General features: G+C 39.5%; 1 protein-coding gene across 1 annotated transcript in view; it reads right to left on the bottom strand.

Moving 5' to 3' along the window:
* The window catches only part of OSBPL10 (oxysterol binding protein like 10), a 145,956-nt gene that overhangs the window by 28,646 nt on the left and 99,838 nt on the right, over positions 1–17,472 (bottom strand). Inside the window, exon 6 of the mRNA XM_080387327.1 lies at positions 15,778–15,932. Coding sequence (XP_080243453.1) covers positions 15,778–15,932 — 155 coding nt within the window. The remainder of the gene's footprint in view (positions 1–15,777; positions 15,933–17,472) is intronic.

The following is a 17,472-nucleotide window of genomic DNA, read 5'->3' as shown; positions in this document are numbered from 1 at the left end:
AGAAATAGCATGCAGTTCAGTAGTAACCAACATGTAAGCATTCCATAGAATGCAAAATATTATGTTGAGTGATTATCCTTTAATGACAGCTTTTCTGAATTATGAGACACAGACATACTCCCCCCCCAAAAAAAAAAAACAAAACAAAACAAACAGAAAAAAAAAAACCTGCAAAGCTGAATTAGGAAAGCAGAGATTTGCTCCATTCCTGTGGTCGGAGCATAACATAAAAGCTATTGAGCTGTACACAGCTCAGCCTGCCAATGAACAGCGTGGCTAGGCTCGGCGCTAGCCCTCAGAATCAAATACCGAGCCAGTGACAAACAAGCACCAAAAAGGGGCTTATATTTAAAATCATTTCAATTAAAATGAGTTGGTAAGTTCCATCTCTGGGATGAAGCACCAGGATTTTTCAGAGAAATCTGAATAGAAAACAACAGGTCATTTCTAGAAATCCCATGAAGGGATTCACTTTAAAGGGCAAGACCCGAAAACACACCCTGGCAGAGATCTATTTTAAACAGGTCACTTCATTAGAATGGGGATTGATTAATTTAGAGAGGTCATCTGCTGGGATACAAAACGGATGTTCTAGTCAGCAGTCTTCATCAGAAAACATGCCAACTTTTTTTAACAGATTAAACCTGTAAAGAAAATAAGTTGTTTCTGAAGAAAACATTCTGCATTTTTAAAAATGCCTTCAGGAAAAAGACATTTTAACAAGCCTGGGATAGAATCATAGAGTTAAAAGCCATATTTCTGTCAAAGGGCAAACCCGCCCCTGTTTTTCCAAGGCTTCCAAAGCTTCTTCCACAAGTTTATTTTTTCAAATTAACTGCTGTGCTGGAAATTAATTTCTAGATAATTAGTTCAGTTACAAGGCTCAGAGCTTGGTTTTCCAACATACTTCACAAACCACATCACGCAACAGTACTGTCAAACATGACGTGGATCTCATCTTGTTAATTTGCTGGAGAGGAGAGAAAGGAATATACAGAATCACAGCATCATTTAGGTTGGAGTGAACCTCTTGAGATCATCTTGTCCCAAACTCTACTCAAGTAAGGACACCTAGTTGCCAAGGTCCGAGTCCAAGTAGGTTTTGAATATCTCCAAGGATGGGGACTCCACAACCCCTCTAGGCAACCTGTGCCAGCATTCAACTACCTTCACAGCAAAAAAAAGCCTCTTCTGATGTCCAGATTGATGTTCATGTGCCCATTGCCTCTTGCCCTGTCACTGAAGACCCCAGCTCCCTGTTATTCACTCACTCCTCTCAGGTATCTATAAACATTTGTGGACTTCTCCGAGCCTTCTCTTCTCCAGGCTGAACAGTCACAGCTTTCTCAGACTCTCCACTTGTGAAGGATGCTCCAGAACCTTCACCGTCTTTGTGCACCTGTGCTGGATTTGCTCCAGTAAGTCTGTGTCTCTCTTGCATTGGGGGAGCCTAGAACTGCACACAACACTGCAGATGTGGCCTCACCGCTGCCAACACCCTTCCTAAAGCAGCCCAGGATGCTGTTGGCCTTCTTTACCACAGGAGTGCATTGCCAGCTCATGGTCAGCTTGTTGTCCACCAAGGTCCCAAGGTCTTCTCTGCAAAACTACCTTCCATCCAGTTGGCCCCCAGCCTGTAGTGGTGCAGGGGCTTACCCTCAGATATCCCTAGATGCACGACTTTGCATCTCCCTCTGTTGCACTGGATGAGATTCCTCTCTGTCCAGCCTGTCAAGGTCCCTCTCCATGGCAGCACAACCCTCTGGCTCATCAGCTATTCCTCCCAGCCTTTTTACCACCTACAAACTTGCTGAAGGGTGCACTCTGCCCCATCACCCATGTCATTAATGAAGATGCTGAACAGTACCAGCTCCAGTATTGACCCCTGTGGTACACCACTAGTGACTGGCCTCCAACTGGACTTCGTACCACCTATCACAATGCTCTGGGCCTGGCCATTCAGACAGTTCTTAATTCACCTCACCGCACACTTATCTAATCCATACTCTGTCAGCTTGTCTACGAGGATGTTACAGAAACCAGGGTCAAAAACCCTACCCAGGTCAAAGCAAACATCCCCTGCTCTCTCCACGTGCACCAAGCTAGTCACTTAATTGTAGAGGGCTCTCACGTTGGTCAAGCATGACTTCTCCTTTGTAAATCCATGCTCACTACTCCTGATCACCTTCTTGTCCTTCATGTGTTTGGAAATGCTTTCCAGGGTTAGTTGCTCCACCACCTTCCTACGGATCAAGGAGAGGCTGACCAACCTGCAGCTCCCCAGATGTTACCAGAACGTCCCCAGATGTTCCTTCTTGCCCTTCTTGAAGACAGAGGTGACATCTGCTTTCTTTTAGTCTTCATGAACCTCTCCCAAACACCACGACCCTTTAAAGACAATAGATGTTGGCCTTGCAATGACACTGTCCAACTCTCTCTGTGCTCATAGGTGTACCCCATCAGGCCCCAAGGAATTATGTCTGTGCAGTTTAAGTGCTGCCTAACCTGTTCCTGCTCCACCAAGGGTTAAGTCTTCCTCCAGACTTTCCCTCTGATCTCAGAGGTCTGAAGGCTGATGTCACCAGTAAAGACTGAGGCTAAAGTTATGTAACTCAACCTCTTCTAAGCAGAGACCACATGTATCCTGACAAGGACACACAGAGAACTCTAAAGGCAAATCTTCATGTAATTACACCAAAATATTCTAAGAATTTTCATTAAGGCATGAAAAAGTTTTTATGCAGTACAGAAAAAACTGTAGTCAGGAGCAAGAAGATGAATCTTAGGAATTTAAAACATCCAGATAAAAAGAAATCACAGAATTCCAAGGGCAGTAGTCCTTATGTCTTTCCATATTCAAAAAAATGGCAAAAGATACTAAAAAAAATAAAATAACACTGCATGAAACATCTCTGTGTTGAAAGATGGAATAAATTACTTGCAGGGCTCATTCAGAAGCAACATTAAACAGAATTAGCATTTTCAGACTAGGCAAGGATTACCATATTTATTGTAGAGTCATCTAATTACAATTAATTCCACTAGTGCACGTAAGTCAAAGTTCTCATTTTGATTCTCAGATTCTCTTAAGATTCTCTTCATTAATGATATGGGTTTGCAAGCATAATTTACGCTTGCACTTATGCAACTTCAGAGCTTGCAAACAGGTTTTCTGTGGGAGTAAAATTAAATATAACTCTGTAAGGTCAGAGAGCTTTAGCACATTTACACTAATGTGACAAATTGGCCCCATAAGATTGTCACCAGTCTCAATACCAAAGTTAGAATTCTCTTTGTTAAATAGATACAGTAAGAAAACCCCCAAAGTAGTAATATATACAAGCTGTTAGCTTCTTGCAGGGCTTGTCACTGTACCAGAATCAACAGAACTGCACTAACTTGCATGAGTTACTTGCCTTTTCTTCTTCCAGCATGTACACCTTCAAAATATTTAACTGCATTTACTACCAGCATACACCTGATAGAAAAACATGCAAGCTTATTGCACCCATCCCTCATTAACAGTGATTTGAATCTCAAACATAGCTTGTCCAGTAAGTTGTACTTATCAAGCTATTTTATATACAGTTTAGCATATTAGCATGCTGTTGTGGTGGGTTGACCCTGGCTGGATGACAAATGCCCACGAAAGCCACTCTATCACTCCCCCTCCTCAGCTGGACTGGGAAAGGAAAAAAAAAAGGCTCACGGGTCAAGACAAGGACAGGGAGAGATCACTCACCAATTACCATCATGGGTAAAACAGACCTGACTTGGGAAAATTAGTTTAATTTATTACCAATCAAATCAGAGTAGGATGAGAAATAAAACCAAATCTTAAAAACACTGTCCCCCCATCCCCTCCTTATTCCCAGTCTCAACTTTACTCCTGATTTTCTCTACCTCTTACCTCCTCCGCTCTAGCGGCTCAGGGGAATGGGGGCTGCGGTCAGCTCATCACACACTGTCTCTGCCGCTCCCACAGGAAACAGTTCCCCACAAACTTCTCTAACATGAGTCCTTCCCATGGGCTGCTGCGGTTCTTCATAACTGCTCCAGCGTGGGTCCCCCGCAGGGTCACAAGTCCTGCCAGCAAACCTGCTCCACGGGACCACAGGTCCTGCCAGGAGCCTGCTCCAGCACAGGCTCTCCACAGAGTCCCAGCCTCCTTCAGGCACATCCACCTGCTCCAGTGTGAGGTCCTCCATGGGCTGCAGGTGGAGACTTGCTCCACCATTAACCTCCACAGGCTGCAGGGGGGACAGCCTGCCTCACCACGGTCTTCACCACGGGCTGCAGGGGAATCTGTTCCAGCATGTGGAGCCTCCTGTCCCTCCTGCACCACCCTTGGTGTCTGCAGAGCGCTCTCTCACATATTCTCACTCCTCTCTCCAGCTACTGTTTTTGTAGGTGTTTTTTCTCCCCTCTTAAATACATTATCTCAGAGGTGCTACCACCATCGCTGATGGGCTTGACCTTGGCCAGCAGCAGGTCTGTCTTGGAGCCAGCTGGCATTGGCTCTGTTAGGCATAAGGGAAGCTTCTGGCATCTTCTCATAGAAGCCACCCCTGTAGCCCCCTCAGCTACCAAAACCTTGCCACACAAACCCAATATAGCTGTCAAAGGAGGAGTAATTCCCATATGGAAAACTGAAATGGATATAGCAAATTTCTGTTCATTTCAACTTCAATCTTGAAACAGAACAAATAAAAACTCAAATACATTTACTTCACAGTCCCTGCAAAGACTGAAATCATTATCATCCATGCACTTCTCCTCTAACTTCCAAATGCATTGTCATTTACAGATTAGCAACTTTAAACTGAACTATAAGGTGGCGACACTTTTTAATATCAAACAAGCTCCTGTATCTCTATATAACCTTTACTCTTCAAGAACAGTTTAAATAGAATAGAAAATACTCTTCTCTGTATTTACCACCACACCATCACAGAATGTGAACAGAGGAACAGAAAAGAGAGGATTGGAAAAGCAATCGTAGAGTGAACTCAGGTCATTGCTTGAGCGCTGGCCTCCATCTCACTGTAGTCCTATTTATGCTTTGCTCCTGGTAGCCCTGTGACTGATCACTGCCAATAAAGTCGATCAAAGATAAAACTGCAAACACATTGACATCCCATATACCTATTGTAATGTGGGCACCTGGATACCAAAGTTCCAGTGACTTAAGGCTCTCCAGTGTTCAAGGTTTGATTTTATATATATATATTTTTAAAGAGACTTAATGAGCTCAAAACCAAAGAAGAGCTTAAATGGGAGAATTTAGAAAGCAAAACTTATTATAGTCCATACATCTCAATTCAGCCTGAAAAAGGTCTCTTAAAGGTAGCAAAGTAGGTGGCTCAGCTCAGTTGACTGTCATAATTTACTCAGAGTATTTCATAGGAGCTGTCTCCTCTGCTGCCATTGTCAGTTGCTTTTGCTTTGATTGCTGGGAAAAAATTTACCACAGTATTAATATGTAAAAAGTCTACCACCTCAAGGGGGAACCCAAAACCCCAACACATGCCCCCCCACTCCCCACCCCTTCCTAGCATTCAGACATTATAGCTTAGATGAATTTTGGTTTATCATTGTTACAAGTGAAAGTAACTTTGAAAATATCAAAGCAAGTAACAGACGATGACAACCAAATGAGAAGGATTTTACAATTAAAAAGTGAGCACGTTGTAACTTAGATACAACAATTCTATGGCAAGCAAAAACATCACTTTCTTCTCACTTTGCTACTGTTGTCTACAAACAGATCCAATCGGCAAGAGAGTTTTTCCTTCATACAAGTGGATGAAGGAAGATTGGCATAATAGGCAAATTTTCTACTTACCTTAAACTATATATAGCAAGAAAAATAATCCAGGCATATCTGTCTGGATAGGTAAGTAACTGCTGCACCTGGGTTTGGGGGGTGAGAGAGGAGGGTTCAAAGCTTTTATGTAATCCTGGATATACCATCCCATACTGATAGATCAAACCACAGAATATTTGGTAGAAAAAGCTTGCATCAGGAAAGAACGTTTACAAAGTGCCCAGAAATTAATTTCTTAGCAAATCTGTTATTTGTGTTTGGTAATTCAGGTCTCCAGAGAAAATAAAATTCTTCTGAATTGCACTATCAGTGATTAAAACACCTTTTTTTTTTTCCTGTAAGGATAATTTATATGCATTTTGTGGTTTGGTTTATTTTTTTAACTGAGCATGCTAAACACATTCAGAAAATCTCTCTATTTAGGGAAAGTGCAAGGATCTAAGTGTGGCAATGTGAGCAATCTGTCTATCACACAAGATTAATTGGATACAACACTTAATAGTGTCATTCACTGAACCAAGTAATACCTAGCTCTCTTTAGGAGAACCTTCCTTCACTGCGAAGCAAGCGAGCAAAGTAGAAACACATCTTGATACTAATACTTCATAAAAATAGACAGGTTGACATATAGGTGATGCAAGCAAAGAAAATAATCACAAAATCAGTCTCATAGGTGACAAATAGGTCTGCAACCTTCTTCCCAACAAAACCAATCTGCCAGGCATCTGGAGACAAGCACATTATCCAGATAGTCACTATTCTGAGAGCTTCACTAATGCTTTTTTGTTAGTGTTTTGCAGCAGTATCTCTGGGAACAGAAGTCTTTTCATCCTTAAAGAACAAGCTCAGAAAGCTTCCTTTTCCTAAACTGCAGATGTGTTTAATTCTGACCTGTGACCATTATTTAGGGGTAAACACAATATAGCAGTGATGAGGACCACATAACATAAGAGATTTAAGAAGAAAAAGGGTTGTTTTGTTGTTTAAAGAACTGGGAAAAGTGCACGTAACATGAAACAAAGGGCATCTGTGTTTATGTTGCATTACAGCCTGTGTGAGCCTTCAGAAAAAATTACTAGAAACAAACCATGAAAGTGATTATGTTTAAAAATAATGAATCAATCAGTGACAACATCATTTTAATGGATGGGATCCTCATTTGGGTTACCTAAAGCATTTTAATCCTGTTACACACCAAATAATATCTGTTGGACAACATTTCCCCTACATGTTCATCGCTTCTTCATAAGACAACTCCTCCTGCAAATTTTGATTTTAATAAACCTAAGGGAGTCAGTTCTGAAAGTCAGCTGAAAAGTAGTTAATTCCTAAGCACAGGCTCCACAGGAAAAAATGATTAAGTACCAGCACCAGTCCACACATCTTGCGAGCATCTTTCATGAAATGAGGGCTACTGAAGTATAGCACTGTTTAATCTGAATCCTAAAACACAAGAGGACTTTGTAGTATTGCATAAATTCAGTGAGAACTGGGAATAAATATTTTTCATCACTGGTATCACCAGAAAGGAACAGCAGCATGAGACTACAAAAAAAAAAAAAAATGCACACAGAAAAAAGCCCCATGGACTTGTCCTAAATTAAAGCAAAAAACCTTGAAGGCTAGCATAAATCACAACAGTATATTTTATGCTAACCTAAACTCACACGAAATACAGTATCACATCATAAACAATTTTAACAAAACCTATTCCTAATTCAATACAGATATCAGTGAAGAACAATTTCCTGAAAGATACTCAGTTCTGTTTTGAGAATCAAAATTTTCAGAAACAAGGTGGCTATAAATACAGCATCTGACACTACACAAAATACGTTGCTCAGAATTTACAAGCTTAGAAACCACACAGTCTGGCAGGACAGCTTCTGATCACTGGCCAGGCACAACTTCAGAGATTGTGAGGGGTCTGAAAGTCACACGCTTGTAACTTTTGAGGAGCTAAAGAGTGCACTGAGCTGCAGACTGGTGAGGGAAACTAACGTGGAGGAAGGTATGGCAGAAGGCTATAATCTCTAGACATCCCCCTGTATTATAAGGGATCCTCTCTAGAATGAGGTCGTTTGGGAGAAACATGAAGAACTACAAGCAACTTGCCTCACACTCCCAGAAAGAAGGGACAAACACTTTCGGTAAGGGACCCAGCAGGTAATTTTAGTCACCCACCAGACACTACAGCACACTGATAAGGAAGGCATCACACTCAAACGAACCTTTGCTCCCTTTGTTAAAATCCCTAGAGAAACTGCAACAGTTTATGCAGTGAGGTTGTGGGACCTCCACTTGTTGTTCAAGACTTGACTGGACACGACCCTGAGCAAACTGACCTGATCAGCTCTGCTTTGAGCAGTGTTGAGCTGCAAGACCTCTGGAGGTCCCTTTCCAACAGAGTGCTCTGTGGTTCCGTAATGATTCTCCTTGCAAAACCCACTAACTGAAAAGTTAGGAAGTAACAGAAATGAAGTCGTTCAGCCAGCTATAATTCTCTCTTTTTTTCTCCTTTACGTTGCTTTTTACGTTACCTAAGCAAATTTATGGCAGAAAAATTCTACCACGTTAGTCAATAATGTACCATTCACATACACAAAGAGGGTACAAAACGATGGACAACTACAAACTTAACCCTTACAATCATCTGGTCTTGCAATACTATTCTATATGTAAATCCAGTTCTTGCAGTACTATTTCTTCTATGCAGTATCACATGCCAGCATATTTATAAGAGGAGAAAAATGGTAAAGGCATCTTAATACAAGCAGTATCAACAATCTTTCCTCAAGGCAACATGCTTAATTTAACCATCTTGACTCTTCCTGGAATTTCCTGTCCCATCCACTATACACATTCTCATTGCTACCACACACACACACACTCAAAATAATAATAAAAATAATAATTAAAAAAAGAAGACAGGCTCAAGTCTTTCAAAATAAAAATAAATCATTATAAATCATATATTGAATGTTCTCCTGGTATATGTGAAACAAATTAAGCCTAGAAGATTGTAATCTTTTATAAAGCTAACTTCTGGAGGCCAGTAGCATGCTCTACTTGAACAGCCTCTTACGATTTCTTCTCAGCTTGATGAACCACTTGGTCCAGACTGTGAAGATGACTGTCCAGTCTCTCTATGCCATAATGTTTTACATAAAGTTTTACAATTAAACACTTTCAGCTGTTTTCACACTCAAGGCTTTTCAAAGAAAGAATCACTAGAATTTATCACCACAAGCAAAAAACGCTAGTGTTTTTTCTAGCAAGACTAGATGGAACAGCCGAAGCCAGTTTGGCTGATGCTTCACTAAGCAAGATAAAGTAATTCCAATCTGAGACAAGTACTAATTGTAGAAGAGTTCAGCCCAACTTAAAGTCTAGCTAAGTTACAGTCTTAATGAGATAGGTGAGCTTACTAATGGGCGGTATTGCCAAATCCACATATATAAGCACACTAAGAAACAGAACTGACAGCAAAAAGCAAACAACGGGCATGCAACAGATCAATTAGCACACAATCCTGAAATAAAATTAACATTGGCTTCAGAGTTTGCTTTGCAGAGGGCACAGGTTTTATAATGAACAGAGTAAGCAACAGATCCATTTTAACTCAATTTTTGAGCCTTATTGCAAGAGAACTTGAGTTCTTTATATTCCAACAATTATTCTTCACTGGATTTCACTAGTAATTCTGGAATGCCACAGGATTCAGAGTCTCATGTTTATTTAAATTAGATGCAAATTTTGTATTAAAAGCTTCATATTTTTATTTGAAGTAAAGTATTACTGAAATACATTCTGTAGATAGCAGCTGGAACACATGCATTTTGTAGGTGAGAGTGACTTAAAATGCAATGGCTTTGGCTGGATCTAAATTTTTTATTAATTATTTGCATAAACAGTTTTACTAGTGATTGCTTGTTGACAGTAACTACTCCAGAAAGCTAGAAAAAAAAACCCACCCAAAATTAGCTAGATTAACATAGTCATTGTCAGTGCTGCTGTAGCAGGCTTAGGGTCACTTAATTCTACTTTTAGTGTAATTGTACATTTAATCCTTAAATATACCTTCCCTTGATTATCCTTAAATATACCTTCAATTGATTATCGCAGATTTCATTTTTTAGATGGCCTGGTAGTGAATGGATTAACTGGTACCATCCTTGCCTACAGATTAATTTATCTATCCAAGTCATTACAGGCTATTTACTGCGCTCTTCAGCCCAAAAAGTACTTAATCATGCAGAAGGCAAAAAGCAGAGAACATCCAGAAATCCTGTAATGTCTGTACTAAACAGTGAAAAGTGACTCTGTAATACTGCAAATGTTACTCTCCCACCCTGATCTGTTCTCTTTTCATTACTGCACTTGTGGCTAGCACAAGTCTGTTCACGGCTTAGCTGATCTCCCAACGTCAATTACACAAGATGTATGTCAAGTCCAAAAAGGAACTAGGGAACACTACGAACAATTTACACTCGGGAACAATCCACAGTTCTGGGCAAGTCTGACAGATATATAAGGAAAAGGTAATATTGAATTAGAAAGAATTTCTTCTACCTACCTTAGATTCTAAAATTGCAGGAGCACTTTTAAAATTATTTCTTAGCATCTCTAACACATTCTGTAATAGCTTTAACATCTATTACATCCTCTGTAAATGATGAAGTATCATCATATTAGGATGTATACTAACTTACAGATAGAAAACAACTTCAGCTTGAAAGCAACTATCACCTGAAGAGATTGGACAAAACCACAAAACGTTTTAAAATTAAGAACTAAACAATTCAACACCTCCTGTAAATAGCACAGTTCCTTCTTACAGTTGAAAACATCAAGGTTCAGATCATCTAGGGGATCGAAATATCTTTAACAAGCCGGACCTGACTGCCCTCGCAATCACTATCACAATTAAGACCTGGTTTAGCAGTTAGATAATCAGAGCTAAAGCCCCAATCCTACAGAGCTAAAACTTCAATCCTATTAAAAAGACACTTCAAATGGAGCATGTGTACAGCTTCTCATACACACAAGCAAGGGAAAGTTCGGGACAGGAAAGCAGAGAGACTACATAGATACCAGATTCACAGGATGGAAATGAGCTGGCATGGCATTTTAAGGCATAAAACCCACATTAAAAGAGCTAAATCACAGATGTAGCTACAGCATAATTTTTGAAATAATTCTTACCTAAACTGTCAGATCAAAAGAAAATTATTCCTTCCCTCTCAGGTCCCACATAGGAACAGCCTGTTTCCCATTCCTATTTGGCTGTCAGGGAGAGCATTTAGCCTGCAGTTACATTTTATCATCTCAGAAGGGGAATTCTGACACCCAAAATGACAATTAGTTGAACTGAAACGGTATCTCACACATGGAAAGTGATTCACACCTTTATTCCACTTTGGCACCAAGTTTATTACAACTGAACTTACTATAAGACTCAGTATTTTAAAACTGATCAATTCCACCATTTCTTGAAAAGACTTTCAAAATTATAAACCCATAAATAAAGGAAGCAGAGTCCCCTTTACTGCAGACTGGACACGACATCACAGCCCTGAAGAGTGTACTCTGGCATATTCCATACCAGATTTATCCTGTTCTGTTTTAAGGGGAAAACCCTAAACAGTACCTTGAAATTATAACATAGTCCAAAGGGGTTCACTAGGGGATGCACAAAAGTATTTTATATCAACTCACATCAGGATGGACAATAGTTCTGTTCAGTTCAGGCCTTACCCGTGCTTCCACCTGATGTTTCAGGTGGACAGAGAAAAAAAATCCAAAAAAGGAAACTAACTTAAACTTGGAGGCTTATACAAAAAGAAACACAACGCAACCACAACCCCACAAAAGTGTTTGATCAGCATTTCACTGATGGACATTACTTCTTTCAGTGAATCACACTATCCTATATGATAACCCCTAAAGAAAACTCATCTGGGAAGATGAAACAACAACATCAAGAAAGGACAATAGGCAAGGAATAGGCAAGAAAATAATCTCTGCCAGGAAATCTTGTATTTTCTGAACTAGTTTAAGAAATATCTCAAATGATAACCCTGCATTTGGAAGTTAGAAACACCCTAAATAACAGAAGAAAATAAACACCAACACATTATCTAAAGAAAAGAATCTTTTGCTGCTATATTATTTCACCAGGGGAGAAACTGTGTATTTCTGAAACCCTGACAGTGTGACAAACCAAAAATAAAGGGTTTATTTTAGTTATCTGCAGCATTGAAACTCAATTCCAGAATTTACTATATCCCTCAAGAATGCTTAAGTATTCAAAGAAAACTGCATCAGATGAACTTTGTTATTCCAAAGGAGAATTATAAAGATCCAGGCTTCTTCGTAAACACAGAAAAAAACACAGCAGAGAGCAAGTCATTGGTGTGTTAATGAAATTGCTAAATGCACTGCTGCTAAGTGTCTACATGCTGTGCTGAGAATTAACACAACTATCATGGAACATTCAGCCACTTGGTCATGTTGCCAGGGCACTGCTGCCACTGGCAGCCTGATATATGGCAAAGATTCCTCAGCAGTCACACACACACCCCCAATATAACATCTTTGTTTTCCTTGTAAAATCACTACTGATCCCCCTGCCTAAAATGATCTTTTCCCTATAAACAACATTCTGTGATACAAGCAGCTGACTCGGTTGTTCCTTAAGGGTAGTAATTTAATGGCTCTTTCTATTTCAGACTACAGGTCAATTCACAATTTCTTCTGTCAGTACATCTACTATATTACGCTGAGCATTAGCCAGAAAGCTCTCTCCAAGTCCATTGGGGAATAGCTTCTAAGAGATAGAGGTCATAAAAAATACATATTTTTTAAAATAAAAATCTAGGCCCAGTCAAAGAAGAAAACAGAATTTGTTCTAATAGCCCTGATAGAGGAACCAGCCCTCTCTTCTCATAACTTCTCTAACAAGAGTCACTTCTTCCAGCAGGTATATTTTGAAAGCTGAGCCCCATTAATACAGTACCAACCTCTTCAGAAATGAGGATCATCCAGTGCCTAGTTTGTTGTTGGTTGTTTTTTTTTTAAAAGAAAATCATTAAGAAAAATAAGCTTCATCTGAATGACACTTGCGAATTTCTCCTTTCTTCTACATCTAAAAGAAACTACCAGATAAATAAAATAAATCAGGGTCTTCAATGTCAAAAAAGTATCAAACAATGACGTCTAGATGCATTTTCTCTTTCTCTGCTGATGCCATCACAGTTATTAACAACAATGTATCTGGACTACAAAACAAGTGGAGTGTGATGATTTGCAGTTGCTTTTATATATAATTACACATATTAAGTAATGACCACACTCAGTGCTTTTATACCTTTGAAAATGAACTGACTACTCAGTGCCAAATGCAGGCTCCTGCCTTAGACACACAACAGGCCAGAATATATTTTAAAATATGCTTAAATCCTGCACACAGAATTGTTAAAGTGTGTTAAGTCAAACACCTTTGATAACTTAGGGGGGTGTCAGACATCACCTTGTGGGTGACTACCTGGGCCGGATTACCTTACCAGGTTACCCTGCTAAGGATGCCATGTTACTCAAAAGATTTTTCTCTTCTTCAAAACCTGTTTTCTCACCTTCCTTTCTCTAGTCACAACAGCAAGAAACTCCACCTTCCTGTTCAACACTTCGTTCAGCTTTGACAGCTGGGCAGAACCTGCAGCACTCAAGGAAAACTTTGCCTCCTCCTCTCCCAGACAAGGGCCTGACGACAGCAGATGAGAGGTGTAGCCTCTTAACGGGGTAATGACAACCTGCTTGATCTGAAGGTAAATATGAAAACACAAAGCTCCAACTTATGTTACATGCAAATGTTCACCTCTTCCACAGTTCCTGTTTTGTGCTTCAGCCTTCCAATGGGGCACTGGTATCTCACCCAAAATGATCAAAACTGAAAAACTGATCAGCTAAGTCTAAAAGAGCACTTCAAACTGAGAACCAACAGTATCAGTCTGGGACAACATGAAGCACACAAGGACTCGGTGAAAAGGAAGACACAGGTCTGGAAAGAGCTTCCAGGAATGAACCCTGATTCAGGCCACTTTCTCAGGGCAAAACCAAATTTCTGCTTAATAAACTGCACTACCATAACAAAAATTACACACATGACTCCAGCAGCTTCTTGTTGCTCCACCAATCCACAAACTCCCACTTATTGTTTCTGCCAAAAATGCTATATTCAGCTGAGCTTTTTATAACTTAAAAATCTTATTTCTTCTTTTCCCCACACACACATCTTTCTTCTTTTTTAAGGGCTAGTGCCCCAGGGCCTTCAAACGCAGACTGCTGATTGCAAGACTGCCCACAAAGCACTGGGGATTCTGTACTACAAACAGTGCTGTGCTCCCTTGTTTATATCCACCTCTATAAGGGTACTCCCTTCTCAATAAATCCTAAGTTCCACAGGCAAAGCAGTACCTGAAGCTACATGCGCAACTCTGTATCTCTCAGCAAGTGCAGTGGAGGAGACCAGACTTAAAAAAAAATAACTGTCATTTTTAAAAAATCATAAATGGCTAAACTGGACTGCAAAATGATACCCTGAGATGAGTTGTGTCAGCTGCTGCTCTTTATGTTTTTGCTTCAAAGCCCATCCTTCCACATCCTATTTGGCTTTACCAGGTGGTCAAGAATAAAAACATCTAGAAAAACTAATGAAACTGCAGTGTATCAGTGAATAAAGTAGAAACTTCCAAAAAAATATTCATAGACAGCCTCATCTTAAAAACACACTAAGAACTGCAGTTGGCTTATCTGCAAAAGAAATTACACAACTTCCTAATAAAAAGTAATTACTGGTAATTTTAACATTGTGATTAATAGACATTAGGTGTCTTACAATAACACTGTTCAAAACAGAATATAAAATTCCTTTCTAAGGACAGATCTGAAGAGGACCTAAATAACACATAATATTAAAAAAAAAATCTGGTTTAACCTTGGGTTTTTTTTAACTATATTCAATTCATGATACTACAAAAGAACTGGAAAAACAAACAGCTTTATTGATATCCCCAGCCATTACACATTTTGTTAAAGGCGGTATGATTAAATTTAAGCCATTCCAGTTGCCAAAAAGCATTCACTAGTAGAAAAGGGTTTCTTCAGCTCTCATAAACTTCTTCCCAGTTCGCCAAGTCTCACGTGCTCTCGGTGCCCTACAATCTGTGGGGTCTCAGAGTGAAGTGTTTTCCTGATGGGCAGCACAGGTAACCGAAGAAGACGGTAGAATCTGGAGAAGTTTGGCATGGTGAGAGACTTTCAGTGCCTGAGATGCCTGACACGCAGCTGTGAGCCTCCTCAAAGAGTCGATGCTTCAGAACTGCCCTTTACCAAGTAAATGCCACAAAAGCACAAATCAACAGGCTGGCGCAGGAAGATGTGGACAAGTTCTGCCCATAATCACTTAACAGAAAAAGGGGTCAGAAAACAATATGGTTTTTCAACTCAAAGAATAATCAGCTACACTCAAGAGACACCCAAAGAGCAAAGAGCGACATGGACGGAGGAAGCAGCAAGCAAATGTGGTCCTAGTGCCTCCTGTCTGTCTCAAACCAGTATAAAAAACAAATAGCATTTTCTGTCACCAGAAGACAGAAATATGTACTGACAGTCTTATGACTAGAAAAGAGACTGTACCCTTGCCGTAGTCCACTGTCCAAAGTACCTCACAGAAGCAGAAGCACACAACAATATCATCGATGTATTTTTCTAGCTTTTAGCGTGCACTTTTGCATGAAACTTAGCATTTTCACAACTGATTTCAAACAAAGGGGATACTATAAAGAAAAAAGTAATTGATGAAAGGATCCACCACTGTACATGGTTTTCATCTAGCCAATGTCAAGTCTCAGATACAACAGAAATGGTCTATAGAGACATAGTACGCTTACCTCTGTATTTGGTTGTAGTGCCTGTCCGTCCTGGGCTGCAGATGGTACTATTGCCCATGTAATGTTGGCACTAGCAGATGATAGGGAGCTGAGGGCACCATTTTTCAGTTGCTCTGCAGAGTGTGACTTGGGTCCAGGCCATCCCAGGATACCTTCTGAAGCAGAAAATTGGTGTCAACTTACAAGAAACAGATTACAGATTTCTTCTGTTCATCTCATCATTCTACTAATATAAATGAACTGCTATTTCTTCTCTGCTTCCATGCACAGCCTTACTCTAGTAACAAAAATACTCAGCATCTTCTATGTCAATTTATCTGTGATAATATTTTTAAAAAAAGAAAGTCAATGAAGGAAGTTTTTTAAATGTTAGTCCTACCACCAGACAGAATTAAACATAAATACTATATAATCTGGCACATCTTGGTAATTGAGCAAGTATTCCCTGTCCACTGTTTTCATAATTACAAAGTTATACAAGTAAACCTTCCATTTCTTCTGTCTGAAATCAGAGTTTTAAGCTTAGCAGCTGTATTTTATTTCTGTCTGTACTATTAAAAGCTCTTTCTAGATTAAGTGCTAAAATGCTTTACTGGTCCCAGGGCCACAGTTTAGAAGAGGTCTCATTAGAAAGATACACATTAAACATGAATCAAACAGAACTAGACATCAGAACAAACCTTATTTCTGGGGTACCTATTTCCAGGATGGGCCAGTATTTAAGAATGCCAAGACAGACAGAACAATCAGCTAAGGCGACCACACAGTTGTTCCTCCCTTACTGCTCCAAATCACAGTATCAACAATCAAATCAGTAGCCCTAAGCATTGCACTTAAATTTCAACTATTAATTACACATTACTATAAAATGCAGAGATACAGATAAGAAAATTGCAGCTCTTCAGTCTTTACCATAATTTATATATGAAAATACAATTAGTGGCACGGGGAGGATCACCTTTTCTCATTACTGACAACTTTTAAGATGACCCAAATCAACACAAAGTACATTAAAGAACATGCAATTTCTCCTCTCCATACCACCAGGAGTTACCAGAGGTTGCCTCCTAATTAAAGCAAACAGTTTGATCTGCTGAAGTCATGCTGTGTACTATTTATTATACTGACACATATTTAAAAATGGGCCACAAATCCTATAGCTGACCTCTTACCAAATTCTGAAGAGAAAATAATTATAGAACATTCAGCTAAAACGAGACTTTTTGTATTTTCCATAAAATGGAAACATTTTCTTTTCCATAAAATGGAAGTTATGATGACATGACAAATCTTCATTCTACTTGCTTAGTGTGATTTTGTAGCTAAGTATAACATTATTTTCAAATATCTGAATTTTTCAAACAGTGAAAAAAATCCAGCTTTTTTTTTTTTTTAATGTCTACTGCACACAACTCCTCAGATTTCCCATTGCCAAAGGAAGAACAACACTGTGGCTCTGCTGTCAGACCACGTATTGCAAAGCTTTTGGGGTTTCAACGACTCTGAGGACTATGCCTGTAGATGTTACAAGTCCCAGTAGAGTTATGTGAATCATACGAGAGTAAATGCAAGTATCAAACCAAAGGTCATTTTCTTGGATTGGGCTCTACATATTAGACCTACACATGAGGAAGTTAACACCTGCCCCCATTCCAAAGATGTGAGTTAAATCAACACATGATCTTGGTATACATG

Source organism: Falco punctatus (genome assembly GCF_963210335.1).
Source record: "Falco punctatus genome assembly, chromosome: 4".
Classification (NCBI taxonomy): Eukaryota; Metazoa; Chordata; class Aves; order Falconiformes; family Falconidae; genus Falco; species Falco punctatus.
The sequence above is the reverse complement of the archived record's forward strand: the minus strand, read 5'-3'. Positions and strand labels throughout refer to the sequence as shown.